This window comes from Balaenoptera musculus, chromosome 10 (genome assembly GCF_009873245.2).
Source record: "Balaenoptera musculus isolate JJ_BM4_2016_0621 chromosome 10, mBalMus1.pri.v3, whole genome shotgun sequence".
Classification (NCBI taxonomy): domain Eukaryota; kingdom Metazoa; phylum Chordata; class Mammalia; order Artiodactyla; family Balaenopteridae; genus Balaenoptera; species Balaenoptera musculus.
The window spans coordinates 103,030,742-103,057,382 of NC_045794.1; the positions used below are offsets into that span (position 1 = coordinate 103,030,742).

General features: G+C 61.3%; 1 protein-coding gene across 3 annotated transcripts in view; it reads left to right on the forward strand.

Annotated features, from left to right (window-relative positions):
- TAFA5 (TAFA chemokine like family member 5) overlaps positions 1 to 26,641 on the forward strand; it is a 208,304-nt gene that overhangs the window by 141,435 nt on the left and 40,228 nt on the right. For all 3 annotated transcript variants that reach the window (XM_036864588.1, XM_036864589.1, XM_036864590.1), the window contains exon 3: positions 23,494 to 23,621. In XM_036864588.1, coding sequence (XP_036720483.1) covers positions 23,494 to 23,621 — 128 coding nt within the window. The remainder of the gene's footprint in view (positions 1 to 23,493; positions 23,622 to 26,641) is intronic.

A 26,641-nucleotide genomic window follows, 5' to 3' on the forward strand; every position in this document is an offset into this window, starting at 1 on the left:
CAACTTTAATGGATTAATCGAGATGACAGCAAAAGCCCAAGTGATCTAACTGGGCATGGGTTCATCTCCAAAAGCCTTAAAAAAGGAGAGTGGGACCCACAGAGACCCATTCAGGCTAAAGGCACCTCTGGGTCCCTGATTCAAGCCTAGGCACTTGCATTCCTCCATCAAGACAAGTCGTGTCGGGAAGGACAGTGTGCGTCTGTCTCCCTCCTGGTGGACCACCCCCAGGGGTGGGAGCCCGTCCTCAACCTGACCTGGGTCACCAGCCGCCTGTGAGCCTCAGGTCACCTCTGAGGAGTGAGCATTACTGACCTGCCCCAGACCAGCAGGGATTCCCAAGGCTCCAGGTGGCAGTTTCCTTGGAGAAGAATCTACGAGAAAGGGTCCTTTTGGAGTCCCTCCCAGGAGCAGTTTAGCACCGTGGCCTCTCTTTCTGAACAAGGGCGGTTTAAACGGTCCAGAACTGGGCACCGTGGGCTGTGACATCGTCCCGGAGCACCTGCTCTGTGGCAGGTGAAGCACCTGCCCTCGGGCACCTCCCCAGCCCTGTCCCTCCTGGACTTTGCACAAGAGGAGCCCATGCTCACTGGTGGCCAAATAACAGGACATCACAGAGCTCGGATCCCGCAGACCCCCACGCGGGGCTACCTCCTGCCTGAGCTCGCCTCAGCTCAGCTCGTCGGGAATGGAAAATCGGGACCTCCGGCCCCTCCTCCGCCTGGCAGGCTGCCCTGGTCAGCTGTCCAAGCCTGTGCGAATCACGGAAAGATGAAGGGTTAGGCCTTCAGGAGCCAGATAACCCGGTCTTGGGTTGTGCATTTAAATCCTCTCGGAGGGGGCGGCTCTGGGCTGTGAATGCGCCGCGGGGCTGACGCCTGCGGCCCCTAAACCCATAATTGGCGGCTAATCGCTGTGCGCTTCTCGGGATGGCCTTCCTTAATTGTGGCTTTCGTGGTAAATAAATGCAGTATCTGTTACTCCTCCTTTATGGAGGGCGTCCTTGCCCTGCAGAGGTCGTTATGATTTGGCACACGGAGAGCTTTGGAACTCCCTTTAATGGAGGGTCTCACTGGAACAAGGCTCTGCGGACAGACCACTTAGAAGGTGCTGGGAGGCCCATCCAGTGCACACTCAATAAACGTGCCCCCATGTGCCCTGTTTAACTTACGTGGCCACGCCTGTGGCCGCTGTCAGCTCAGACCCAGGAGAGCCCTGGCTCAGGTCAGCCGCCAACCCGGCCTGACCCCGCAGAGGAGGCTCGAGGGCCGAGGATGGAGGGGAGTCTGCTGGGGGCAGCCGGGGCAGAACGGAGCCCAAGGTCAAAGCTCCCAGTAGGACGGAGCCGATTCAGAGCCCCTGGGTAACGACCCTGTAAACTTGCCAGCTTATCAGGATGTAGGAAATGCTGGGTCGAGGCATTTTGTCACGGCCCTGACGGCGAGGAGGCACCTCCCGTGTTGGATGAGGGCGATTTTACATGATGGAGACGATGATTAACAGCGGCTTCTCCGCAGCAGGCTTTACGGGCCTCTGGTGACTATATTCTGTGTAATAAATACGGCAGGGAAGGGCCGTCTCCAAAGGCTGGGACAGTCAGTCCTGACTGACCTGTTTGAATGAAAACCCTAAACCTCCTGGAGTCAAACCGTCATCACTCGTTACCCATCAATTAGGGGGACATCACCCAACGTGTATCTACCAGGAAGCACTAGAGATTTTCGTATTCCAGGGATGCGGTAAGCCCAGGAGGACCAGAGCGTGCCACTTGGACACACTTCTTAAATCACGAGGTTGGTTTCTTGTCGCAGCGCAGAGGCCGGGAGAGCCATGACCTCGGTGACGGCAGCTGTGGTCAAGGGCTCCCCAGGAACGGGCCAGAGCGGGAGGAAACTCAACAGGGTGACAGCTCCTGACAGGTGACTCCTGCCCGCCATCCACCCAGCGCTGCAGGACCAAGGCTTCTCCCGAACTGGAGACCCCAACCACCCAGTGTGTCTCTGGAGAGGCTGCCGTGCTCCGCGACCTGAGGTGTTCCACTGCGAAGCGCAGAAATCCTCAGCGGGATGGGGAGGGGCCTGCTGGGGCTCGTGGCCGGGGAGGTCCTCCACTCCTACAGGGAAGTCAGAACATTCAGCCCAACTGAACCAGGAGTGCGAGGCCTTTGGTGTCTCCTGCTAGCCCTGCTGTCAGGGCAGAGCAGTGTCCAAGGGGACCTGCCGTCCGCAGAATGTCCCTGCAGCGCACCCCACACGAGCAGGCAGGTTTGTCAGGGGATCGCCCAGGCCCCGCAAGCCCCGTGAGACCCACGAGCACCCTGGACATGCAGGCAAGACTGTGGCCCCTCCCCCAAAATAGCTGGAGGGAGCTTCACCTGCGACTCAGCCGCGGCTCCTGCTGCAGCCCCGGCCAGGCTCGCAGGAAGAGGGAAGCTGCCTGTTTCCAGGACTCGAATGATGTCCGACGACTGGGGAGTGAGCCCAGGGCGTGGATCTGGTTACTTGGGTTCCAATCATGAGTCTTTCACTGAGTAACTGTGTGTCTTTGAAGAAACCCCTTAGCCTCCCTGAGTCTGCTTTCTCATCTGTAAAATGGGTACAATGCTGGCTTCAAGGACCAGAGCTAACATGAGTAGGGGGTAGCGATTATTGCGTTATGTTTATCCGTCTCAGCTCATGTCACGTCTTTCATCCCATGAATTTCCCTCTCCTGGGCCTTGAGCGCAAACACTCATAGTCTTCCCTTGTATTTCAGCACCGGTTATTAGGCTGTAACTGATGGACTATGGGAGGGTTGGTTTGTGGGAACTTCTGCTGCCCACCTTGGCCTGTGATACAATCGTCCCCTTTAACACTTATCTTTAAAACTAGCCCTAAGTATTAATTATTTGTGGTAGGTAATTTGGACAGGAGGGAAAAAGACAATGTAAGAAGAAGATGGAAATATTTTTTTCATAGCTTTTTTCAAAGTACTCATTTTTCTCTTGTGTATCAGGGAACAAAAGCCCATGGGTGGAAGACATGGCTGAAGGTCAGGTGCACATTTCCTGCGAACATGGTTCGTGCCGTGTGATCTCTCGGCTGGGTATAGAATGGCAGCTCACGTTCACTTCCCATCAGGGCTTCCAAGGCGTCGCTCACATTCACGTGGCCTCTAACGCCCCTGATGGCTGTGTGTCCTGACATCAGTGACCTCCCGTGCCCTGGACACCCTTCTTCCTCTCCCATCCCAGAGCCTTTTGAAACTTTCTTTGGAACATCCACGTTCAGAAGCATCCATGGGTTACAGCCAGGTGTGTTGACATTCGGTGGGCGCTTGGAATGGAGACTCCAGCTTTGCTGGGAATGTGTCCATTTGATCTCTGATCGCCTCCCCCCAACCTGTGCTCTTTCCTGATAGAACATTTGCTCTCAGTGGGGAGCAGAACCCGGACACCCAGGCCCGGGGGTGCTGGGGACGGTCGTAGGGACCAGGGCACTAGCGGCAGTCCGTGCTGAGTCCCTTCTGTCCTCCCTTCCTCTGTCCCCACAGTCCCGCTTCCAACTCCTGGGAGTTCTACTGCTGTCACCGTGCTTCCTTCCCCGTCGCCAAAATCCACCCTCGTTTCACATAAGCCGAGTCCAGGTGACTCTCTGAGGGGACCCTTGAGGTGGGCTGACTGTGGTCTCTGCTGTCTCCGGGGCCAGTTTCCCGTCTGCTCCTCTCTGCGCTGCGCCTAGGGCTGTGGCTTCCCTCCCAGGCCACCCCTGGGTGCTCTGCCTCTTTCTGAAGCAGGAGAACTGGGTGACCAAGCAGGTGGGCAGCTTGGGGTCCTCTGCTTCTGCAGCAGCCTCTGTCCTACAGTGGGGAGTAGGACGGGCCTCGGGGACCAGGCTGGGGAGTCAGGGCCCGGTCACTGCCCGGTCAGGGCGGCCTCCTCCTTGTCTGTAGCCCCTGAGCCGAAGGGCTGTGCTTGTATGTGAGACGGCGGGGAGGGGGCGCGGAAAGACAGGCTTACCGAGGGCCCGCGTGATTTCAGGCTCTGATGACCGCTTTTTGGAATCCTCCACCAGACGTGCCTCCACCTCCCCCAGCCTGTGTGGGCAGCCCACAGGTCATTTGAGGACGCATCTTCCTGGCTTGACCTGGGGCTCACTGTTACAGCGGATGCTCCGTGGGTACCGGGCAGGGGTTGGAGGGCTGGCCACTCTCAAGTGAGTGGGCCATCGTGATGTTCCAGGACAGCGTGGGAAGGCAGCTCTCAGCCCTCGGCGTGGACTTGGGGGCATGCCTTCCTCTGTTCTCGCTTCCCGGGACGCCAGCCCAGCTGCTGTGAGCACCCGGGAGCAAATAAAATGGTGCCTCTCAGGTATTTATTGATGGTCTGTTGCCTCTCCTGCCCCGGCCGGGACGGAGCGCCCTGCCCACCGCGCTCTCCCCGGCCCGCGGCCGAGGCACCTGGGGGCGGATTTCAGGCCCACGTGTGACCTTGCAGTGCATCCTTCCTCAGAGCCTGATTCCAGGTCCCACAAAGGCCGTCGTGGCTTTATGGACGGAAGGGCGTGCTTTGCACACTGCGCTCGGTCGGCTTTATGGACGGAAGGGCGTGCTTTGCGCACTGCGCTCGGTCGGCTTTATGGACGGAAGGGCGTGCTTTGCACACTGCGCTCGGTCGGCTTTATGGACGGAAGGGCGTGCTTTGCACACTGCGCTCGGTTGGCTTTATGGACGGAAGGGCGTGCTTTGCACACTGCGCTCGGTCGGCTTTATGGACGGAAGGGCGTGCTTTGCACACTGCGCTCGGTCGGCTTTATGGACGGAAGGGTGTGCTTTGCACACTGCGCTAGGTCGGCTTTATGGACGAAGGGCGTGCTTTGCACACTGCGCTCGGTCGGCTTTATGGACGGAAGGGCGTGCTTTGCACACTGCGCTCGGTCGGCATCCGTGCTGGGGCTGATCCAGGTTAATGCAGTTAAGACACTGCATCCCGGGCCTCAATCACGGTCTGCCTGAGCGGGCACCTGGCCCAGGGGGCGGGAGGACCTGGAGCACGGGGAAGCGGGGCTGCAGGGGGCAGGGGCCTAACCTCCCCAGGGCCCTGGCCCATCCCAGACCTGGCCCTCCCACCAGAGCTTCCCTGGAAGCCCAGCTGGGGGCCTGACCAAGTGCCTGATGTTGGAAAACTCCTCCCACCCGTCATGGGGGGCTTCGTGGGGTGCGTGCCCTCGATGAGACTCGTGCACAGACTGTGGGGAGCAGAGCCGGGACGCCAGGGTTCCCGTGTCACCTGCCCGCGGCAGGCCTCCAGAGCTGGACCCTGCATCTTTGCCTGCCGTGCATCCCCTGACCTCGCTCCACCCCAGCTCCCGGATCAGGGACAGGCTGGGGCCTCCTGTCAGCTGGCTTCCCTGCAGAGCCCCCCATGCAGCAGAGAAAGGCTGCAGGAGGAGGGCCTCCACACCCCTCCTCCCCATGCCCGCTGGGCAGTGGCCCTGAGCCCGAGGGGAGTTTGGCTCAGTGAAGGCCTCTGCCCCATTCAGAGCAGGCCCGGCTTTGCAGAGTTTCATGGGGTCACCTCCACACCCAGCATTCGGGAGGCATCAGGGCCGCGTTTGGGCCTCAGCTGTGAGACGGCCACCCAGCCGCAAAGCTGGAAGACTTTCTGGTGTTTTAAGGAGAAGTTTGCTGATGACCAAGCCTGCGATAAAATTTTGTTTTACTCCTATAAAGATCAAATGGGTTTTTCCCCATTTTGCTGGCCCGGGATCCCCCATGCCTTGCAGGAGCTGCTCTGTGGCTTGGGAGGGCAGGTGGCTTCTGGGCTGGGCCTGGAAAGGGCCTCTCGGCTTCCCTGAGGTCCTCTGGCCGGGCCACTGCCTCCTTGCAGGATCCTGGGAAGTTCATTCTAGTTACATGTGCAGAAAAAGGAGGAAATGGGTTTGGGGAACTTTGTCCCAAGCCAGTGGACCCCACAGCCGGGGCGTCTCAGAGTGACGCCATCGGGGGGTTGGGGGCGGATTAACCCAGAGCCTTCGGAAGTCCAAGAAGAGTGTAGGGACGATGGGCCCATCCCTTGGGAGGGAATCTGGCCCCTTCTCTCTGACGCTGTTGGGAGCACGGAGCCGGGCCGTCCTCCCCGGGCTCTGAGCCGGTGTCCTGGGAGCCCTGGCCCTGCAGCCCGAGGCCCGACACCTGCCCTCCTCCACCCTCACCACCTGCCCTCGGCACAGGCTCGAGGACGTGCAGGTGCCCTGGTCCGCAGATGTCCCTGGAGGGGCAGACCCGTGCCCGGTGGGCTTTCCTCCACGTTCCTGGGGCACTGGGGGCAGGAAAGGCATCGCCCACCTGACGTAGTGGGAAGATTGCCCCCGCCTTGAGTCCAGTCTAATCCCAGAAACTTCCCAAACATCCTGCTGACCCTCCTGGCGGCAGTGACCCCAGGCATGGCAGGCTGACCCCATGCCCGCCCTGTGGCCACAGCTCGCTCTTGCCCACGACCGGAAGCTGGCTCTGCCTCTGCGCACCGAAGGCGGCTGCCTGACGGGGCGGCGATGGGGCGGGGCGGCGATGGGGCCACAGAAGCCGGACACATTCTTAGAAGCTTGGCAGCGAGATACAGGCCAGGCTCATAAACTCGACTGACGGGACCACAGCAGCCAGGCTCGATGAGCAGGCCCTGTCCATGCCTGGTGATAGAAGGAACTGGAAAGTTCTGAAAGAGCAGGGAGCCTGTAGCGGCACCCCTCCCCCACCCTGGCCTCAGCTCCGGGAGGAGGGAGGGACCTGCCGTGTCCCGCGTGTCAGGGGTCGGGGTGCGGGTGACAGGAGATGATTCAGGGGCTCCGGGGGCGAGGAGGGTGGGCAGCGTCCTGGGGGAGGGGCTGGGTGGCAGAGGTACCTCTGGGGGCTCGCTGGGGACATTGGAGGACGGACTGGAGTGGCTGGATCCCACCCTTGCTGCCTCTTCCCTGTGGTCACTCCCCCGCCCCCCCAGGAGCACCCAAAGCCAGCCTCTTCACCGCCGTGCGTTCTCCTCCAGGGCTGGTTGCGTGACGGTCCCGGAGCCGAGTGCTGGGGCCCTCCGGGCACATCCGCCCCACCCGGGGTGTGCGTGGACCCCACACGGGGAAGGGCGCTGGACCCGGGTGCCAGCTGCACAAGCTGGAGCGACTAGAGGGGCCCTCGTTCCAGCCTTGCTTTACTGGTGGGGACGCTGCGGCCGGGACCGCGTGTGCCGGTCATCCCTGGGGCTGAGGGGCGAACCGAGCTCCAGGCTTCGTCTTTCCACCCCAGGCTGCTGACCTGGAGGGCGTCAGGGGGGTTCTCTGAGCCGGTGTCATCTTTGGAAGGAGGAGATGCTGCAGCGCCAGCCCCCAGGGCTGTGGAGCAAGAGATGCTTAGACAGAGTGTGTGTGGCCCCCCCCGGCCTGGGAGGCCTCGGTCACCCCCAACGGCTTTCGTCACCAGTGGCGCCTGGGGTGGCACCCAGGGCAGGGCCCCCGGCCAGGGCTCCGAGGCTCGCAGGAAGCTCCCCTCGTCCCCGTGGAGGGACGCCCGCCTGGCGCTCAGCCAGAAGGCACTTCTCAGCGTCCTCGCCGCCCACGGCGGTGTCAGCAAACCCGTATTAAGACACATCTGTCCGACTTCTCTGCTGTGTCCTGGACAGAAAGCAGTGGCCTGTACAATCCGGCCGCACTGGATGCAGCCGCTCCCCAGCCTCCAGCGGGAAGGCTGATGGACCGAAGGACCTCACTGTCCTGCTGCCAGCCCGGGCCTGGCTCCTCGCGTCACACCCTCCTCGGGACCGAACAGGGGCCGGCACAGACTGTCCTCACGAGCTGGTCCCGTGCTGGCCTCAGGAGCGCGGTTCTGGAGACGGGCATGCCAGGGCTCAGGGGGGCGGCGAGGGTGACCAGGACCACTTGCGCGTGATGGGGATGCTGGGCTGTGTAGCAGCGCCGCTGCCGATATCGAGGAGCTGTGCCCAGAGCCCCCGTCTCTCTGCTTGCTGCCCTGCAACCCCGTCTGATGGCACGGAACCCGCACCTCCCGCAGGGCCTGGTCCTGCCCGGCTCCCAGGTGCGTGTATGGCGGGTGACCCAGGGCTAAGGCTCCTCCTGCTGCCCCACCGCGGGGGTCCGCCCGCTGGGTGTTTGCTGAACTGCCCAGGTGGGGTGGCAGAGGTGCTGGGCGCCAGGCTGGGCCTCCTCCGGACGCACCAAGCGGGGCAGACGGGGCAGCGGCTTGTGATGGCCCAGACCCCGGTCTCCTCCTGTCCCCTTCCCTCCCACTCCCCAGCGATGCCTGCCCACCCTCTGAGCTGCGAGGGTTCAGGGGGCACAGAGCCCTGGTTGGGAAGGACCCTCATGAGGAAACTGAAAGACGACGTCGGGGCAGGGGCTTCTCGTGCTTGGCAGCTGGCAGCCCGAGCCCAGCCGGGGGCGCAGGGCTGCCTGTCTCTGTCTGTCCCTCCCTCCCTCCCCCCTCTAGTGGATATTTCCAGAACCTTCTATGTGCAAGATGCTGTGCCGGGTATACAGCAGGGGACAGAGCAGGCCGGGCCCCACTCTGACGGAGCTGACATTTTGTGGGGCTCAGACTCCCCAAATCCACGCTCAAATTCATGTGTCACTGGCCTCGTGAAGGGTCAGGGCGCCCGAGGGAGACCCTGGGGCCTGTGGTCAGCGGAAGGGGCAGGAGAGGCCTCCATTGGGGGGAAGGCCTGGGTCAGGCCTGAGAGGCGTGGAGAAGGCCGTTGGGACAGTGGACCCCTTGCAGCGGGGGCGAGGGAGGGGGAAGGGCTGCAGGCAGGCGGCCAGTGGGCATGGGCAGGGTGGTCTTGGTCCACGTCAGATAGGGTCTCTGGCACGGCCCACGGGATGGAATCCTGTGCTCGGTGACCAGATGTTGGAGACAGATGTCACGACACGGAAACAACACTCAAGGTTGAATTAAAAAGAAAAGAAGCAACAGGACAAAACACCACGTGTAGGTTTACGTAGCTCGATGTCATGGGGCAGATGGAAAGAGCAGAGGATGCCCCTCAAGGGTCAGAGGTTGGCTCCGAACACCTGGCTCCAACCTTAGCTCTCCGCGGTCCCCGCAAGGCCTTGGGCTGACTCCCTGGGACCTTGGCTCCACCTTGTAAGCGGGGAGGACGGCTTACTCCTGTCCCCAGGAGTCACGGGGGCCGCAGGAAGCCCAGACAGAGCCCTCTGGCCAGCTCCCAGCCCCGAGCCGGCCTTGCCTCTGTAGCTGGTTTGGTGCTGCCTTTGCCCGAGAGGGAGTCTTTGTCCAGCCGGGCCGTGGATGGGACTTCATTTCGAAAGCTATAGGCCCACAGGCTCCATTCCCCAGACCCCGACCCTGGCTCCAGCCCGTGCTTTTAGTGGAGGCAGAGCTATAAATAACTCCCAATTGGCAGCTCTGTGGACACCAGGCAGGGGAGCCATTCATCCTGCTGCCCAGGTGGCCACCAGCTGTTGCTGGATTCTTGGAGCAGAAAAAGGGAGAGATTCAGAGAGAGGGCTTAGCTTCCAGCCCACCGCAGCCTGGAGCCTCCCTCCTGTGGCCCTGGGCACTTCCCCCCCTTCAAGCTGTGTGTGCCCCGAGGCGGCAAGGGTGCCCCCTGCACTGATTGAGGCCGGGCAGCCCCCCGGCAGCGAAGGAAAGCAGCCCCGAGAACAGGGAGCACAGGGCACGAGGGGTACAGGTAAGCCGAGGGCTGGTGGCTTTCCCAAACTGCTGGGAGACCCCCGGACGCATCCTGCATCCAGCAGCAGCCCCACGAGCATGAGGCGTGGGGACCCCCAGGCACCGGGACTGCATCAGCCCCACCTCCCCAGTAGGAAGGGCTGGGGATCCCTGGGTGGGGCACCGAGCCCATTTCAGCGTGTCACCCGCAGTGCTTCCAGAAGACTCCAGCCCATGAACTGAGGGTCTTAGATTCCTGTATCTCCAGTGGGCGTTTCACTCCCCAGGGCCCTTTCTTTCTGATTCAGCAGCTTCACTCGGGTGGTTGGCAGGTCCTTGCCGTTACCCTGGCACAACATCCAGCCTTTGGGGATTTCAGCAAGAAGATTAGTGATGCCGGGCAGGGCCCTGTGCTTGGACCTAACCTGAGCTCAGAGTTATGGGGAGACTTGGGGATGCAGATCAAGGCAGTAACCAAGGAAACCGGATCCGAATGTCCAGACCCAGTTTGCCCCATTTTGGAGCCTCTCAGAACATGAGGGGCTCAAACCATCGAGCAAATAAACAGACCATCAGGAAAGACTTCCTTCCCGTTACTTTAAATCAAGCTTCGTAAATCTTAGAGGCGAAAAGCTTCCGTTAGAGGCACCTTTCCCAGATTGTAAGATAAAACACGCGTGCAAAACTATTTGATTGGTTGGAAGCAGTCTATCCTTCTTGCAAACACGATAGGTTCTGGTGTGGTGTCCAAACACAGCCTCTCCCTGGTACTTGATCAAACACCCGCGCCCCTCATTTCCCAGGCTCCGTGCTGAGTTCACGTGACCTTGGATTCTGGGCAATCTGCCCACAGTTCAGTCCACTTCCCAGGGGCCAGGGGGCCTTGTGCTAGTCAGTCCTGAGTGTGGGACATGGAACGTGGGATGTGGCCTGTCCCATGACCTGTACCCTGTTTTCTGTGCCCCAGAGAGGGCGTCTGTGGTGGGTTGGATTCAACAGAGCGATGCGTTGAAGTTCTAATCCGTGTGCCTGTGAATGTGGCCGTAGGTGGAAATGTAATCAGATATAATCAGGTTACGATGAGGTCATCAAGGTGGGCTCTGATCCATTGACTGGGGTCCTTATAGGAGGAGGAAATACCACGTGAAGACAGAGGCACCTGGGGAGCAGGCCATGTGATGATGGAGGTGGAGACTGGAGTGATGTGTCCACCTTCATCCCCGGGAGGCACCAGCCTCCTCCTGGGCCAGCATCTGCCTATCGATACCTTTCCACAGGCCTCACAACCTCCCTTCCTGCAGGGGCAAGGGGTTGGGGTCTCTGAGGCCGTCAGGGCCAACTGGCAGGTGCCCGTGTCAGGGAGGAGAGAGCAGAGCTGCTGGAGGATGGGGATGTTGGTCTGGAGAACACCCTCCAAAAGCCGCTGGCACCTCTAGTTCCGTGGGTGGAAACTCGATGGTTCCCCACTTACAATGGCGACCCCAAGCCCCCACCTCCGCCCGTCTGCCCCACTGTTTACTTCTCGAGAGGTGGTCACAGGTTGCTTCTTTACAGTTCCTCTCTGGGCCAGTCAGGAAAAGCCTGGGCAGAGGCCTTGGAGCCCATGGGCTGTCCCTGGCTTCTTCCATCACTGCCGGCTGACCTTCCCCGTGGACGCAGGAGAGGCTCAGAGGAGGGGAGAGGTGGGAAGCCCAGAATGCCTCGTGTTGACTACGCATTGGCCATGCATGCCTCAGGAGTCAGAGGGAGGCACGGTGGGGTCAACACAGCCACCGTTGCCACCCCTTCCCTCCCTCCTCCTTCTGAAGTTTGCTCTGGGGGGGAGGAGGACAGAGGGGGTCCCTGAGCAGTGGGTTCCTTGGCCCTTCCCAGTACGCATGGCACTGTGTGATGCTACCAGGCTTCTCTGACCATTGGAAGAAGGAAGTCAAGTTCAGGGTTTCACAGTGCTCTGAACGCCAAAGGTTTGAGTGGATGGATGGATAAGTGTGTGGATGGATGGATGAGTGGATGGATGGATGAGTGGGTGGATGGATGGATGAGTAGATAGATGGGTGAGTGGATGGATGGATGTGTGGTTGGATGGATGGATGGATGGATGGGTGTGTGGATGAGTGGGTGGATGGATGAGTGGGTGGATGGATGGATGAGTGGGTGTATGGATGGATGGGTGGATGGATGGATGGGTGGGTGGATGGATGGATAGTTGGGTGGATGGATAGTTGGATGGATGGGTAGATAGATGAATGGAGGGGTGGATGACTGGATGGATGGACAGTTGAACAGAAGGAGAAATGAGTGGACAGAGGATGGTTTTCTAAATATTTCATGGGCCTCACAGTGAAACTTTCTGTGAGAGCTGATAGGTCTGAGTCCTAGTGGGGGCCTGGATTCCCTGAAAGCAGCCAGTGTTCTCAGCCTCAGTGCCCCTTTGTCATGTCCAGTATCTCCCCCATGCAGGCAAGACCACACCCCTGGACCATGGCCCTCATCACTTCCTGGGAGACTGACCCACAACACAGCCCCCACCCCGATGGGCACCCGGCTGCCACAAGTGGCCTCCCTAAATGAAAGTGTGTCCCAGCTCTCTACGAAGGGATGTGCAGGGTCTCCACACAGTGAGGCTGTGGCGCTCCCCTGCTGCCCCCCAGGAGCCCTGCCACCTCCCGGGACCAGGGAGATGCTTTCCTGCCTCAGGTTAAAATGAAAAGCCGGTTGCATCTCCTGTCTGCCCTCTCAAGGGGCTTCTGTCAATTCATGGGAATTTGCCCAAGAAAAATGATTGGAGTGTTTTTCTTTTCCCCTCTACTTACATTTCTTAATCCTAGTGAAATAACGAGACAGGTAGCTCATGACAACTGTGGTTTTTCTCTCTCAATCCAATATGATTACCCAAATCTGGAGTGTTTTCCACGGGCGCAGGACGCTAACTTATCGTACAGGGACACTTCTCCACTCTCGAGCTCTGGTGGGGACAGGTCCCAGGCAGCTAATGAATCACACTAATCAGAGAGCCGTCTCAAAAATTAATCCATTCTACTGTAACTATTTAAAGAAAAAATAATTATCGAGACTGTTCTCGCTAAATTATGCTGTCTAGAAGTGGTCGAAAGAAAATTTTGTCTAATTTTAAAATGTAATCTGGGTTTTGCAGATTTTTCTTTTCTGAGTGGTTAAAGGATTCAGCATGAATGACCAGGAGAAGAATGTGCCTTTTCTTCCCGAATTGTCAGGTCTTGGGTGTGACATGTGCCAGCCTGGTATGGCCCACGGCCTTGGCCTCCATCACAGACCCCACCCGGGAGCGTGCATGGCCTTGGGGCCACTGGAGCCCAGGCTTTTCCAGGGAAAGTGGGTCTCCCCGCCTGACCCTTGGTCCTGAGAACAGGCCCACGGCCTTGCGCTGGACGTGCCCCATGGCTTGGGGTGAGTGCAGCCTGAGTGAGTGACCCTGGCCCTCTTTGCCTGGGAGGTAGAGGTTGACAGGCCCCTTGAGCCCAGGGGTCCCAGCAGCGGAGCTGTGCCCACTCCCATCCCACTCGCTTCCCTGACGGGTTAATCCCGGTGCCAAGGGCGGGCGGGGGCCTCCCGTGCTTGGCCCCGAAGTGTTCAGAACATCTGAGAAGGCTCCAGAAAAGTGACAGCTTCCTTGCCTGCGAAGGAGGAAGGTGTGACTCACTGAGGTTTTGCAGTTTGGGCTGGCTCACCGACGTCTGTCCATCCCAAGTGACCAAGGAGACCAGAGCAGTTCAGGGAGCCCGGAGCCAGAGCCCTGGGGTGGCCCCCCTCAAAGAGGAGGCGGGCTGCTCCCAAGAGGTCCCCGAGCCTCGGGCTCCCCGGCCAGGCTGGGCACAGAGGCCACCCCTGGACCACAGAGTCAGGCCCCGGCTGGCTCGGGGGCGGTGCAGGGGTGCGGGGCGCTGCCACTTGGAGCCCGTCCCTAGTCTGCTGGCTGGGACCTTGCTTCCTGCTCTGGCCTGGTGAGGATGGAATGGGATGGGGTCCTCGGGACCCTGTACTGACGCAGCTCTTCCTGTTGGCATTTTGGCCTTACCGTCCTGCCTGTCCTGAGTGAGGGTGGGGGTGGGGGAGGGGGGATGACCAAACCAGTGATGGGGGGACAGGTACGTGACCCGCACACGGTGCTGAGTGTCAGGCCCCATGACCCCGGGAACAGCGGAGGCCGTGGTAGCGATGACAAGCCACCCACCCCAGCCCAGGAGCAGAAGCCGGGCAGGGTCAGAGAAGGTTCCGGAAAGCCGGGATAGGGAGGGCTCTTCGTCCCTGGCACCCTTCTCCTGGCCCGACACTCACCTGTGTATCCAGGACCACCTGGTCCATCCCCCCAGCATCCTTGTGGACCCCTTCCGTGCACTACCCGTGCGCCGCAGCGCAGGGAGCTTTTAAACCATCACCTGGACCAGTGCTGTCCAGTAAGGACGTAGGGTCAGTGGCCACGTGTGGCTGCCCAGGACGCTCTGTTAGTCCTGCGTCTCCTCACACCTTTTCCAACTGAACCCACTAAACCTCCCCAACAGGGTCCACAGACGATGGACCCTATGTCCCTCCATCCTGGGGCTGAAGTCCACCTGTCACCAAGTGGGCCTCAGAGCTGGGAGCTGGAGCAGGTGTGTGCACAGGGCCAGCCCTGCATGGGGGCTTCTCTGCACGGAGGCCCCTCCCTCCCTCCCTCACCTCTACCCGGGCAGCTCCTTTCCGTGACTTCAGGGTCTCAGGTTCCTTCAGGCTGTGTGTTCCTTCTCCCCACGGCCCTGTGCCCGTCCGAGGCCGCTGTGAGAATCCACACCACGCTCTCAGCTGGGACGTCTGGGGCCCCCAGAACACAGGTGGGTAGCCGGGAGCTGCTGTGATTCAAGGCCCTGCTGCCATCACGGACCCCCCTTCCTGGCTGTCAGCTGTAATCAGCATGGCAAAGACCTGAAGCATATTTGGGGACCATTGGAGGCAATTCTATGTACCCAGTTCCTACAAGAGGAATCGGCACAGCCTGGCACGGGGGAAGGTTGAGGGAATGAAGCTATAACCCTATAAACTGATGAATGTCAGCACAGCCCACCCTGAAATCGCACGTAGGGCAGACACGTGCGTGCGGCGTACTCTAATTATTGGGAACCAAGCAAAATGTGTGAGCACGTAGAAGCTCCTAATACACGCGTGTATAGACGTATACCTGTGTATATGTTAGAAAGCCTTGTGGGGGGTGGCAGGGGGCTGTAGGCGGAGCACAGCCCCAGGCGGGTCAGAATGGGAAGCAGCTCCCTGTCCCCGGGCTGCTGACCGCAGACCCAGCCGGGCCCAGGCCAGAGCAGCCCAGAGCTGGCAGCCAGGCCTCTGGAGCCAGCCTGGAGGCCCCTCGGGGCTGGGATGCTGCTGGGTGGTCTTGTGGGTCCGGCACAGTGGGAGCCCCAGGACCCCGTCCATCCTCTACCCCCCAGATGCTTCTGGGGACAGAGAGGGGCTGGGACAAGCCACCACCCAGGCCTCCTGGAGTCTCCCGTGACCCCTGCCGAGACCGCCCCTCCTCCAGAGCCCTGTGACCCCGGCCTGGGGCGTCTCGGGGACGGAGCAGCTTCTCCAGGGAGGACGGGAAATGCCATTTCTACCTGCAGCTCTCAGAACACAGGCTCGCTGACCTAACGTGCACAGAATAAAGGTCTGTGGGAGAGAGTTATTCAGGCCCACGGCCGTCGGAAGGCTGCCCTCTGACCCTCCTCCTACTGATGGTCACAGAGTCGCCTGCAGGACGGGACTCGGTGCCAGCTCCCCCGGGGACAGATGACCGAGGACACATGATTGGCCGTGGGCAGGGTCTGATCCACTTGGCGGTCAGCCTGGCGGGATGCGTCCAGGGCCATGGAGACGCTCAGACCCTCTGACCCCGTAATTCCTCTCCCGGAAATATGTCCTGAGAAGATAATTCAAAAGAAGAGGAAAGGCGTGTTGATAGCAGAGCTAAGCTGGAAAGCGCAAACAGCAGAGATGCCCGTCTCGGGACAGCGTGGTGGACCACAGGAAGGGGCCTGAGTTGGTCCCGTGCAGCTGGGGGTGTAGCTGTGGAGCAGCGTGGAGGGCCTAGCGGACCCGGAGATGGAGACGGACGGGGCAGGCGGCGGCTACACAAGGGCCCTTTAACAGAGTCTGGGGGGTGGGGCTGCCCCAGGGGAGGGTCACCTCCCTGTGCCCTCAGCGGCCCTGGCACTGGTCCTCGGTGGGGCTGTGCTGTCCCTTGCTGGCCTCCAGAGCTCAGGATGCTGGCGCGGAAGGCCTCTGCCCCCCACCAACTGCAGGGCCTGCCACCCGCCTGCAGCAGAGCAGCCTGGTGCTGGGGGACACGCGCGTGTCACGCCACAGCTTCCCTTGCGCTGTCCTAGCCCATAATGATGCTGAGAGAATGAACAGTGGCGGGGCGGGGCGTTCCCTCAGCCGCGGCCGTTCTGACCGGCTCTTACACCAGCTCTGTCCTTGCATCAGGCCCCTACCCTGCCCCGACACAGCGGCCTTCATCCCTTCCACAGGCGAGAAAGCTGAGGCACAGAGAGGGCAGGCGCCTGACCTGAGGGCCCAGCTGTGAGCAGCCCTGGGACTCGGACCCCAAGGGGTCGAGCTCCGAACGCCCCCCGGCCACCTCTCCCTCCCTGGTCGAGTCACGGTTTCTCCTGCCGGCTGGGCCCTTCCTGCTCATCCTCTTGCTGCCTCTGGGAGCCCGTTCCTGCGCACGGCCGCGTGGAATCAGGGAGCATGGGGGACCCTGGTCAGGCTGACCAGGCTCAAGCCCTCGCATCGTCGCCTTCTGGCAGCTGTGTGAATGTGGAAATCTCCTAACCTCTCTGAGCTTCCTTGTTCCCATGTGTGACGTGAAGATCAGGCGAATTGATTCCTCATAAGTAATAACCAATAATCAGTGTATCGATGAAGGAGCACGTGACTCCCCGTGAGAACTAACAAGCCAGTCCCCACGGTCAGCAGCTGCCTGCGCAGCCCAGCAGCTTGCTTCAGAGCCCCCAGGAGCCACCTGGCCTGCTCCGTCCCGCCCGGTGTGCTCACCTGCTGTGTTTGGGCATTGACGTTTCAAATGGGAGTTTGTAAAATGCAGAAGCTGCCCTGGGTGTGTAAGGGCAAAATGGATTTCTCCCGGAATCATGGGGGTGTCCCAGCAGGTGCTCTGGTTGTTCACGTTTTCCCAAGCCCAAGGCCACCGATCCCCTGGTGGGGTCAGGGGGAGACCAGAGCCCGCCAGGGAGGCCCAGGTGTGGCGGGTCATCTCCACACAGCTGCCGACCCTCCCCAGGCCGGGCGGGACCTCCCGTGGGCTCACCTGTCCTTCCACCATTGCTGTGCCCTCCTCCAGAGCGCTACTCCTCTGATTCCTCCCGTCTCCAGGGCCAGGCTGCCAGGGAGGGACGGCCTGAGAGTGGCTATTGCCGGGAAGGTGCTCTAAGGATAGCTCGGGGGCTACCCAGGGTGCCCTCTGACCTCCCAGCCCCACGGACCTTCCTGCCTCTGCTGGTAACTGCTCCCAGAAGGGGCCTCAACGTGCCGTCCTGGGGAGCACAGAGATGGGAGCCCAGGGCCCTCCTGGGGTCCTCGAAACGTTCCCTGCAGCAGTAGCATCTGGATTACATCCTCAGGGCCTGTGTCAGCTCTTCATGCGGTAGATTCTTCCAGAACCCTTGATACATCCCAGATATATTTGACTCCCGTGTGTGTGCGTGTGTAATTAATATCTATATGCTTATATTAAATGTCAGCCGCCCCTTTCCTCATGGGTGTGGATGTGGCCTCACCCCTCTGTCACCAGCAAGATCCAGGGGACTTTGGGGACAGATACTTCTGGGTTAGATGCTGCCGGAGACAGCGGCCTCCCCGTCTCAGACGGACAAGGTCCATTTATGACTGTATCTGAGAATGTGGCCAGAGATTTCTGGAATCCCACTGGTTTTGTTCTGGATGCTTCATTTTTCCAAGCTGTTGAGTAAAGTAAGCAGATTCATGTGTTAATGGAAATGAAGAAACAGTTTATTCCGAAGGGAACCACGCAGTTTACGAGCAGCAAAGGGTGCGGGCGTTGAGCGGAGCGGTGTGGCCTCCGCGATCCCCGTGCATCTGTCCAGACTCAAGCGAGCAGCGCGCTGGTCGCCGCAGTTGCTGTCTGAGAAGGCATGCTGTCCACCAGACCCCGGATGGCTTCAAGGTCGTCCTGGTTGTCCAATCCCTAGGTTTGGGAGTGGCGAAGGCATCTCGTTGGGGTGCGTTTCTGAGCTTCCACATCTTTGGAGCTTGTTTGTGCTGGTAAACAAAGGGGGGGGGGTCCCGGCATCATGTGCATCATGGTGGGGAGAGGGGTGTTGCTCGTGGCAGGGTTCCCAAATACGTGCAGCTCAGTCACTAGAATAGAATTTCAGACGTCACACAGGGACACACACACCCACACACAAATACTTGTGCGTGCACGTGCGCACACAACATACAGGTGTGTGCACACACACGCACACATATACACAAACACACACACAGGATCAACAGCTGGGCACACAGGCTCTTGGCCATAGGAGGCTCCCGTGGCTGGTGAGCTGATTGAACTGGGGTCCACTCAGACCCTCTGTACCTCCTTGGGACGCTGATCAGGAAGGTTGAAAGGAATCAAATAGGGGTGCTTAGCCCGGTCGAGGAGAGCACTGGGGAGAAGCCACAGCGCTGTGTCCCCTGTGAACAGGGCGAGTCTGGACTCTGAAGCCCGCCAGCTTCTGCCTTCAGTCCTGGTCCTTCCTGCGTTTTTCCTGCCTCACGTGGGTCGTCTTTTTCCCGAGATGGAAAATTCCAGAGCATTGGCCCTGGACGGTGGACCCTGCAGCTCCAGGGCTAAGCCAGCCAGAGGCCCTCACGGGGCCTGGTGAGGGCAAGGGCTCAGGAAATGTGAGCAGATAAGAAAAAAAGCTTTGTCTCATGGGCCTTCCGAAGAAAGATGCTGCTGGTCTCTGCTGTTTGAGACCAACTCTGAATGTTTTGCAGGTTCCTGAGAAATTGCATATGTAAAACACCATTGGCTTTTTGGGGCGTAAATGAGCTCAACCAAGGGCCCCTCTCTCCGCTGGCTGTCAGATCTGAGTGAATTTAGCCCCGAATCCCTCTGATCCCAGGTGGCAGATCTTCAGAGCGGGGACCACAGGGGCCGGGCTCCTTCTGTCTCTTAAGGAGGAAGGAGATGGTCCCCCAGGCAGGGCCCCAAGGCAGATGAGCTGTGTCCCCGTTAGGACCCCTGGGGAGCGCACCTGTCCTGAGGGTCCTCCCTCGGGTCCTTCGTGGGCTGCAGCGCCCAGGACTTGGGAAAAGCCGTCCTGTCCCTTGAATGCATCACTCCGTCTCCTCTTGGCTGTGTCCCCGCAGCCCCCTCTGTGGCCCTTGTCACCCTGCAGCTGCCAGGATGTGTCTTCGACTCCAGGCACAGTTTGCCCCACAGTTTTGGCAAATTGGCCCTTCAGCCGATTGACCCAGACCCACCTGAACCAGTCCGTTCGTGTCCAGGACCTGCACCCCATCCGGGCCCCCAGCTTCTCAGCCCCCTGGACGCCCTGGGCCCTGCCCTGCTCCCCTCCCAGCCGCCAGGCCCCTCCCTGCCTGAGAGGTTGGCCCGGCGCTCTCTGTGTCCCGAGAGGCCTTCTGTTCTGTCCTTCACGAGCAACTGGGCTGCAGGAGCGGCTTCCTTCTGGGGAGGCGGCAGCTGGGAATGAGCCTCTCCGGGCCTGGAGTCACCCGGGTGTCCTCGCAGAGGGGGATTCGGAGAGAAGGGACCCAGCCTCTCCATCCCAAGGCCCCAGCAGTGGCCGCTGGAGAGACGGGTGACCCTGCAGGCCGACGTCCACACATACACATGGTGGATGTGTGTGCACGGGGGCGTGTGTACGTGCGAGGTGGAGGGAGAGGCGTGTGGGCCGGGCCGGGTGCCGGGGCTTCCGCTTCCTCTCAAAGGCTCGAGCTGGCAGAGCTGGTCCACGCTGGGCCCCGAGGCCCGGGACAGGCACCGGGCACGCGGCCATCGGCAGATCCACGCCCCTGGCCTGCACGGGCCGAGGGCCCCGTGGTTGTGACACAGATGCAGGCTGGACCGCTCCCTCAGCACCCCCAGCCCTGGGCGACGCCCTCCCCCGCTGGGAGCTGCCACGACGCTGGGGCCAGAGGAGAGGAGGTGGTGGCGTGTGGGCACGAAAGGCCCCTTTGTCCCTGGGACGTGGTGGCCCAGCCCTGCGCCTCCGTCCGCCCCCAGCAGGAAGTGGGCCGGGGCTGGGTGAGCCAAGCTCCCGCGGCCAACAAAAGGCGCCGTGTGATCAGCCTGGCTGGCCAGCGCCCTCCGCAGGGCCGGCACCCGCCCGCCCAGGCCACCGCGCCAGGTGGGGACAGGACGGTGGCCAGGCAGCAGGTATGCCCATTTGCTTTGCAGACACGCCCGCGTGCCTGCTGTGTGCCAGGCCAGCCCGTGAAGTGGTCCCACAAGTATGGCAGTGAGTGTGCCTGTGAACGAGTGTGCGTATCTGTGTGTGTGTCCGTGGTGTGCACGTGTGTGCTGTTCCACACGTGTAGGTGTGGTGTGCATGCCTTTGTGGGTGTTTACGTGTGTGCATGTGCCTGCACGTGGGCATTTGTGTGACCTCTGCCTTCCTGATTGACCCTCAAATGTTGTCCCATGATGTTTGTGGGGCTCCCCCCAGGAGAATGGGCGCTGCATGTTCCCCCGCCGCCGTCGCCCCGCCTCTTAGAACTGCGTGTGGGACAGAGCAGAGGGGATGAAGGCTTGGTGACACCCCCTGTGCTTTGGGAACGGGGAACGGGGCCCGTGTCCTCGACCGAGGGCCCGGAGCCGAGCTGAGCTGCGGCCTGGGGGGAGGAGCCTCAGGGGACCAGCGGGCGCCCCAGCCCCTTGGATGCTTGGAGGCTGGCTCGGTCTCTGCCAGTGTCCGTCTACCATCTCCAGCCCCACGGTCAGCGGCCAAGAGTGGCTTCTGTCCTGACCATGAAGGATGTGTGTTTTACACATGGACTGGCCGAGCCCTGGGCCAGGTACTCCACCTGCAGCTTCTCCTCTGTCCCCTTGGTCACTAAGCTTCCCGGGGAGGACGGAGCCCACGGGAAGCACTGCTGGCTCGAGGTCCCCTGCTGCCATAGCAGTGCAGGATTGAGCCCGTCCCTCCTCTGTTGTCTGGTCCTGCAGACTAGCCAGGGAGGCGTGGGTATCCGAACCAGGCCTCTGACGTTGCCCATGCTGCCCTGCCCCGCTGGTCTGGGCCAGCGGCCTTCTGGGTGGCTCCAGTCTCTCTGTGTGGGGCCTCTCCTCGGCCTCCCTGCCTCCAGAGCTGCATTTCCCTCTTGCAGCGGAGGGCAGGTCTGTCACCTGAGAAGACCCCGTTCCTGCTCTTGGCTCTGCCCCCTGGGCACAGCTGGGGTCTGGGTCCCCCGCCTCCGTGGTGACAGGCACAGTACGCTGACAGCATTTCCCTGGGTGCAGCCCAGGAGACAGACAGAAGCACAGATCCAGATTTTTTTTAGCCACTCTTGAGCCCCCTCCCATGCCGTCTGTCCTGGTTGATCCCAGAGAAACCCTCCCTTCTTTCTTTAATTCGTTATGACCGTCTCTAAGCCATGCACATAGGGTTTCCGAGAATTGGCGGGTTCTGTATTTCAATCCTGTTGCTTCCTCATGGGTTTACAGTTTGCATTTGTCGGTGTGCGGCGAGCTTTTTGTGTTGTCATTTACTGTCACCAAAATGGTGCACCAGGGACGGCGGGGCTGCTGCGGGGACTTCTGCGGGGACGAGGAGCGGATGAGGAAGAGGCCCGAGGGGATGTGCCGGGGATGCAGCCGCCTGTGGCCCGCGGGTCCTGGGAGGGCCGCGTGGAGCACAGGTGCGGCTGGAGCCGGGCCTGCCGTGGCCTAGAGACGTTTCTGGGCGGCGAGACGGCCCGTCCCACACGCGTGCCGTGAGAGCAGAGCCGCGTCTCCTCTTCCGTGGGAACCACGCTGACGCTCAGCTGGAGTGTTTTTCCACTCTGACTTCAGTTGGATGCGGGCATTTCCGTGCTGTGAGGTCTCCCGGGCCATCTTAGCTCAGGCTGCGGTGACAAAGCACCATAGGCTGTAGGTCTTGAACAGCAGAAATTCATTTTCTCAAAGTCCAGAGGCGAGGCGGGTGCGATGCAGGTGCGGCTGACTCGCCCCTGGTGGGGACCCCCTCCTGGCCCACAGACGGCCGCCTGCGCTGTGTCCCACGTGGGAGAGGCTGAGCTCTCTGAGGTCAGTTCCTATAAGGGCACCAATGCTGTGGGGTGAGGCCCTACACTTAGGACCTCATTTAACCTCAGGTACTTCTGTAAAGGCCCTGTTTCCAAGTCCAGTCACTCTGGGGTCAGGACTTCATCCTACGACTGCAGGGGGCGGGGGTCACAGTTCCGTCCGTAGCTCGACCTAGAAAGGAGCCAGTCTCAGGATGACCAGCTGGCTGTGGGTAGAGGGATGCTTGGTGTGGGTCCAGGTGAGCAGCACATTACCCACAGGGCCCTCTGCTGTGCCCTTGGCAGGCACCACCAATCGATCACAGGACACTCCCCGCTGTGCTCAGGCAGCTCCTGCTTGTTTGTCAGAATTGGCATCAAGAGGTCACCTGGGATGCCATCCTTGTCTGTTTTCCAGACCACCTACCAGTTCGCCCTTTGTTAAGACTCACCGAGTCACCCTCCCCTGCAGGGGCGCCAAGGCCCAGGCCCCCATGGGGTGAGGGCCCTCCCAGGTCCCCTATCGCCTTTGTAGAGACAGTCAACTGCCTGCAGGGCTGGTGCCGTGATGGGCGGCCCCCCTGCAAAGTGGAAATGCTGGGATCCTTGAAAAGTTATTAAGAATTTCAAGATGCAGGAAGAGCAGGGTGGGGCCATGGGCGCCGCTGCAGCCACCAAAGCAGTCGAACCTGCCTTGAAAAGGACGCACATCACTCTGTCCTAATTCAAAACGACTCGTAGTTCCCAGGTTCCTTGAACAGTTCCATGCATACAGTCGGTGTTCTCTCCATCACAAAGTCCCTCCTTCCACGGCCTCCGTCACTGATGGGTTCCCAGACTTTCCCACCACTGCCACAGAAAGGTGGTGGGTTTCCCAGGAAGAGAGAGACGCAGCCCCCTTCTGCCTGGAAGCGTGGGTTTGGAGTCATCAGTGCTTAGCGGCCACGGGGTCTACCTTCCCCACCCCACCTGACAATGACAAGGACTCGAGTCCTGATGTCACCAGCCCTGGGACGTCCTCGGGGAGGGGGGTCCCCTTTGTGGATGAGGCCCCGGGAGGGCCGTGGCCTCCGTACGATCTGCCAGGAGTCCCCACCGTCCCCCTGCCCACCTCCCTCCCAGCACCCACCCAGGCCCCAGGATTCTGGCCTGCAGACGGGCAGTCCCCACTGCATCTGAGGGGGGTCCTGACCGGGAGACCTCCCCCCCACACCCCGCCGCTGCCTTTCCTGGCTCTCACGTGGATTCCAGACAAAGGAGAGAAGTACATTGTTGCCTCCGGGAAGGGAGGTCCTTGAAACTGTCCCCAACGCCCTCAGTCACTACTTACTGAGTGGCCAGTGGCAGAGCTGGTGGTGGGCAGTGAGCGACTGACTGCGAGGCCAGGGAGGGGGCAGCAGTCTGGCCAGGCCACCCTGATTGACACCAGGCGCTGCCCACTGGACCGTCCCATCCCTGAATTCCGGTGCCGGGAAGTGGGCTACGTAGGAACCGCTCATGCCCCAGGCCAGCGCTGACAGCTCTCTCTTCTCTCCGCAGCACGAATTATCCGAACAAAGCAGTGGTGTGACATGCTCCCTTGTCTGGAGGGGGAAGGCTGTGACTTGTTGATCAACCGGTCAGGCTGGACGTGCACGCAGCCCGGCGGGCGGATAAAGACCACCACGGTACGTACGCGGCCCCCTGGCTGTACTGGGGGTGCGGGAGCCTTAGGCACCATAGCACACTGGGGCGGGGGCACACCCCACACCGGCGATGGCAGGACAGACAGACAGGCCGCCAGCCCCTCCTCCTCCAGAACCTCCCTGCTCTGCGGCCGGGTCAGTCTGTCCCCGGGCTGCTCAGACCCATCACACGGTCACTGAGTGCCCAGCGGCCCGAGAGGCTGGACAGAACCCCCTCCAGGCCGGTCAGCCCACACGAGATTGCTGGTGAAGTTGTCCTGTTTCTGGGCGATGTACTCCCAGCTCCAGGCTGGAGGGAAGGTTAGAACACACAGAAGGGCTTCAGAACGAAGGGCCTTTAAAAAAAAGGATTGGGGAGGGGCCGTGGGCCTCATCCAGGCCATCCCCTACCCCCCAGGCAGGCATGGTGACTGTTTGGAGCAGAGACCCCGAGAGCCCCTGAGGGTGCCTCTGTCCCTCCTAGATCCCACCGAGAGGGACAGTTGTGGACTCTGGGCTCCCCAGGCTGGTCTCCTGCAGGCTGGGAGGCAGAGGGCGGCAAAGTGGCTCTGGGGCTGTTTTCTCTGAGATTCCTTTCCCAAAGGAAAACTCATTAAGCGCAGGCTGGGATGGTGTGGGCCAGGGGAGCGGGACTGCCCGGCCGGGGCCAGGGGGCGGCTTTGGTGCTCCGTAGGCTGGGCCCGCACGGTGTTGGACTCGACCAGCCAATTGTCACCCCTCATCCGGGCTCTTCCTCGCGAGGCTGACATAGACAGCTGAGGACCGGGGTGGGCTATGGCTCTTGGCCAAAATTCCCGCCTCGATGCTGGGGGACGTTATGTCAGGGAGGTCTGGGGTTCCGTGGAAGGATCTGGAAATTCTCCCCTGGCATCCACGGCAGAGAGGAGGGGGCCGCAGCCCCTCATGAATTAGTCTAGAGGAAAACCCACCCCTTCCTGCCCTTGCAGCCTCCGCTGCAGAAGTCAGATGGGCTGTTTCAGCAACGTCCTTAAGAGGCCAATTAGGTGTAGCTGCTCCGAGATGAGACACGGATGCCGCGGTCCCATCGCCGGCAGGGAGGTCGGGTGGGCACAAGCCAGGCCTCTGGGGGCACATTCTGGGGACGGGGCTGTCAAGCGGAGACGCGGGCCCCCGGCTGCACCCAGGCAGCCCATCGGATGTCTCGGAGGCCTCTTGTGTTGGCGGGAGTTCAGGCAGGGGGGCCTTGGCTGCAGCCTCCCCTCGCAGGCCTGGGGGCCCGTCCCGAGCGGGGCCGCCCACGAGGAGCGCTGGGCTGGGCTGCAGCGTGCGCCCCCAGGTCTCCAGTCGCTGAAGCCGCAGCTGTGCGCTTGTCTGAGCGTCGGCCATGCTTGTTCATCCACGTGCAGCACGGAAGCGAGGGACCTGTCCTCACACCTGGCAGGTGTGCAGGTGTGCCAGCTCATTACCTGCCACCTGGCTCCCTGCTCCGGGAGCGGAAGGGTCTCTGAGGTGGGGCCGCTGCCTCCCCGGCCGTCTAGGAAGCAGCTGACCTTTCCAGGTTTCCCGAAAGGTGGAGACTGGGGGACAAGCAGACCCCTGGACCCCCGGGGCCACTGCCCCCAGATCCGTGGGGCCCGGGGTCAGCGTGCGGATGCCCAGGGGGCCCAGGCCAGCCCTGGTGTGGGAGGTGCTGTGTCGGGGGTCTTTTGAATGAACACCCACAGGAGGTGAGGCTTGGAGGGGGCTCCGGGCCACCCGCCCTCCGTGGCGGGCCTGGCTGTGCATGGCTGCGGGGTCAGGCCTGCCCTCCAGGCCGCGGGGCCCCAGGCAGCACCCCTCAGTCTCCTCACGGTGAATCGGGTCGTCTCCTCCCGTCAAGCCCCCGAGCCCTTCCCGGCTCCCGGCGCCCTGCGCCCCCGCCCCTCGGAGGTTCTGGGGGGCCTCTACGTGCAAAGGGCGCCCCTTTGGCAGCCCTAGTGCTGTCTCCTTGCAAGCACAGCCTCAGGTCCTTAAGTTGCTCTAAGACCTTTGCTGAGAAGGTGCAGACAGTCGTTCCCTTCGGGCTCACAGGTCTCGGAGCTCAGAACCATCACCTCGGGTTTCCAGCCGTGAAAACTGCAGCTGGGGTAGCTGAGGGAGGCCACGGCCGGGGGTCAGTGGGCCGTGGAGGTGGGGCTTGAATCTGCCAGGTCTGCCCAACTCAGACGCGGCCTTGGCGCTGCAGAAGGCCCACGCGTCTTCCGGGTGAGAAGACAGTCTCTGATGCGTGCATCCTGAGATCAGCCCGCCCCGGAGAGCGCCTGGTGCTGGAACAGGTGCGTCAGGAGAAGCCCACGGTCCAGGCAGGAAGGCCCCGCCACACCTGGGGCAGGTCAGGGAGGGGTGCACCCGCTCAGGGCCCCTTCACTCCCCCGGCGGGAGGCGCTCATACTCGGAGACACGGCTGAGCGGCCGGACGTGTTCGGTGACAGTGACCTCCTGCCTGTGTGCTGGCCCGCAGGGTCACGTCCTCACCGGGGAAGTGGGCCCCGGGTGCTTGGGTTGGCAGATCCTGCTGAGATGACCCTAGGGGACCAGCGAGCTCTGTCATCGTCCCAAGTGTCTGCAGAGGTGACCCTGGCCTGCGGAGACCTATTTTCAAAGCTTTCTTAAAAACTTACTTGAGCTCTTGACCCAAACACCTTATAATTGGAGCACATAATCCCCTTCCACGATTGCATCTCGGGCCTCTTACAGATGGCAGATTGGCACTGTGGGCTTTCACATTTTGGCATAAATTGGTTTTCCATGAGGGCGGCTGTAAGACACCTCAGGATTGCTTGGCCACGTGACTGCTAATTCATCCCAGATGCCAGGGTCTCAGCCCAGCGCCCCTGCAGCCAGGGCCACGTCCGGAAGTGGCTGTCACCCCGCCCCTGCCTGGTCACGCCCCACCCCCTTCTCTGCGTGGGCCGCGGCTGCTCCCTTCTCTGTGTCCCCAGCAAACCATGAGCTGCCTGAGGGCAGGTGCAGGCCTTGTGGTCCCGCCAGCCCCGTTCCCT